General features: G+C 20.0%; 1 protein-coding gene across 1 annotated transcript; it reads left to right on the forward strand.

Annotated features, from left to right (window-relative positions):
* Positions 1-548: 548 nt before the first annotated feature.
* COCMIDRAFT_111587 (uncharacterized protein) lies at positions 549-746 on the forward strand (the record flags this gene model as incomplete). Its single annotated transcript, XM_007695845.1, has 1 exon — positions 549-746. A coding segment is annotated over one exon (198 nt), but the record flags the coding sequence as incomplete, so codon positions are not given.
* Positions 747-1222: the final 476 nt, after the last annotated feature.

Here is a 1222-nt window from a genome sequence, read left to right on the forward strand (position 1 = left end):
TAGATATATTAATATTATAGCTATTAGGTACTTATCTAAAACTAGCTTAAATAATTATATTATTTATATATAATCTAAGCTAGGTAAAAATAGTAGTATTTTATCTTCTACTAAAGTTTTTATTTATTAAGATTTAATATATATTAATATAGATAGACTTATAATACCTAAAACCTTTTAAAGAAGCTAAATACTATATTACTTTTAAAGATAGTTTTACTACATATTTAGTTATAAAACTATTAAAATCTAAAAAAGATATAGTTAATATTATTTCTAAAACTATTAATAAACTAGAACTTGAAGCTAGTAATAGTTTGGATGATATTAGCCCATTTAATAATAATTAAATTAAAGCTCTTTAATTGGATAATAAATTTAAATCTAAAGAGCTACTTAATAGTTTAGAGTATAAAGGTATTAAAACTAGATTTTCTAGTCCTTATACACCTAAATAAAATAGAATAGTAGAAATAATTAATAAAGTTCTAATTAATAAAGTATAAGCTTTATTATTTAGCTCTAACTTACTTGAGTCTTTATAAAGTAAATCTATTTTAACTACTTATTACTTTTATAAAAGAATACTAAATAGTTCTATTAGATTTAAAATCTCTTACTATTTTAATTACTTAACTAAATCTAATATTATAAATTTTAGAATATTTAGTAGCTTAGCTTTTAATCAAAACCCTAATATTGTAAATGAGAAACTTAATTTAAGCTTTTACTTTTTAATTAGTTAGTTTTAAACGTAATAATATCTATAAACTTTATAATCCTATGAATAAGAGAATAATTAACTCTAGAGATTCTAAGATAATTAAAGATTATTATTTTAAACTAAATAATCAATAAGCAATTAATAAAATATATACTAAAGCTAATAATAAGCTAGATAATAACTTAAATAACTTAGACTAGATAATTCCAAAGATAAACTAAATTAAGAAACTACTTCTAATAAATAAGTTATTAACAAAGTTGAAAGAAGCTTAAGAAATTAATAAGTAGATAATTATAGTTTAGAAGAACTAATATTAAATACTATTATAATAAAGTACAGAGGGGTGACATGAAAAAAGAGTGTTCCTAAAAGTTCTAGTTTTTAAACTAGTATAANTAGCTGAATATTAAATCTATTTCCAATTAGGATAGCTCATTTTAAAGGCAAGAGGTAGTAGTTTAACCTAGATAGGCTTAGTGCCTGCTTAATCAGCAC

Source organism: Bipolaris oryzae (assembly GCF_000523455.1).
Source record: "Bipolaris oryzae ATCC 44560 unplaced genomic scaffold scaffold_562, whole genome shotgun sequence".
In the NCBI taxonomy this organism is placed as follows: domain Eukaryota; kingdom Fungi; phylum Ascomycota; class Dothideomycetes; order Pleosporales; family Pleosporaceae; genus Bipolaris; species Bipolaris oryzae.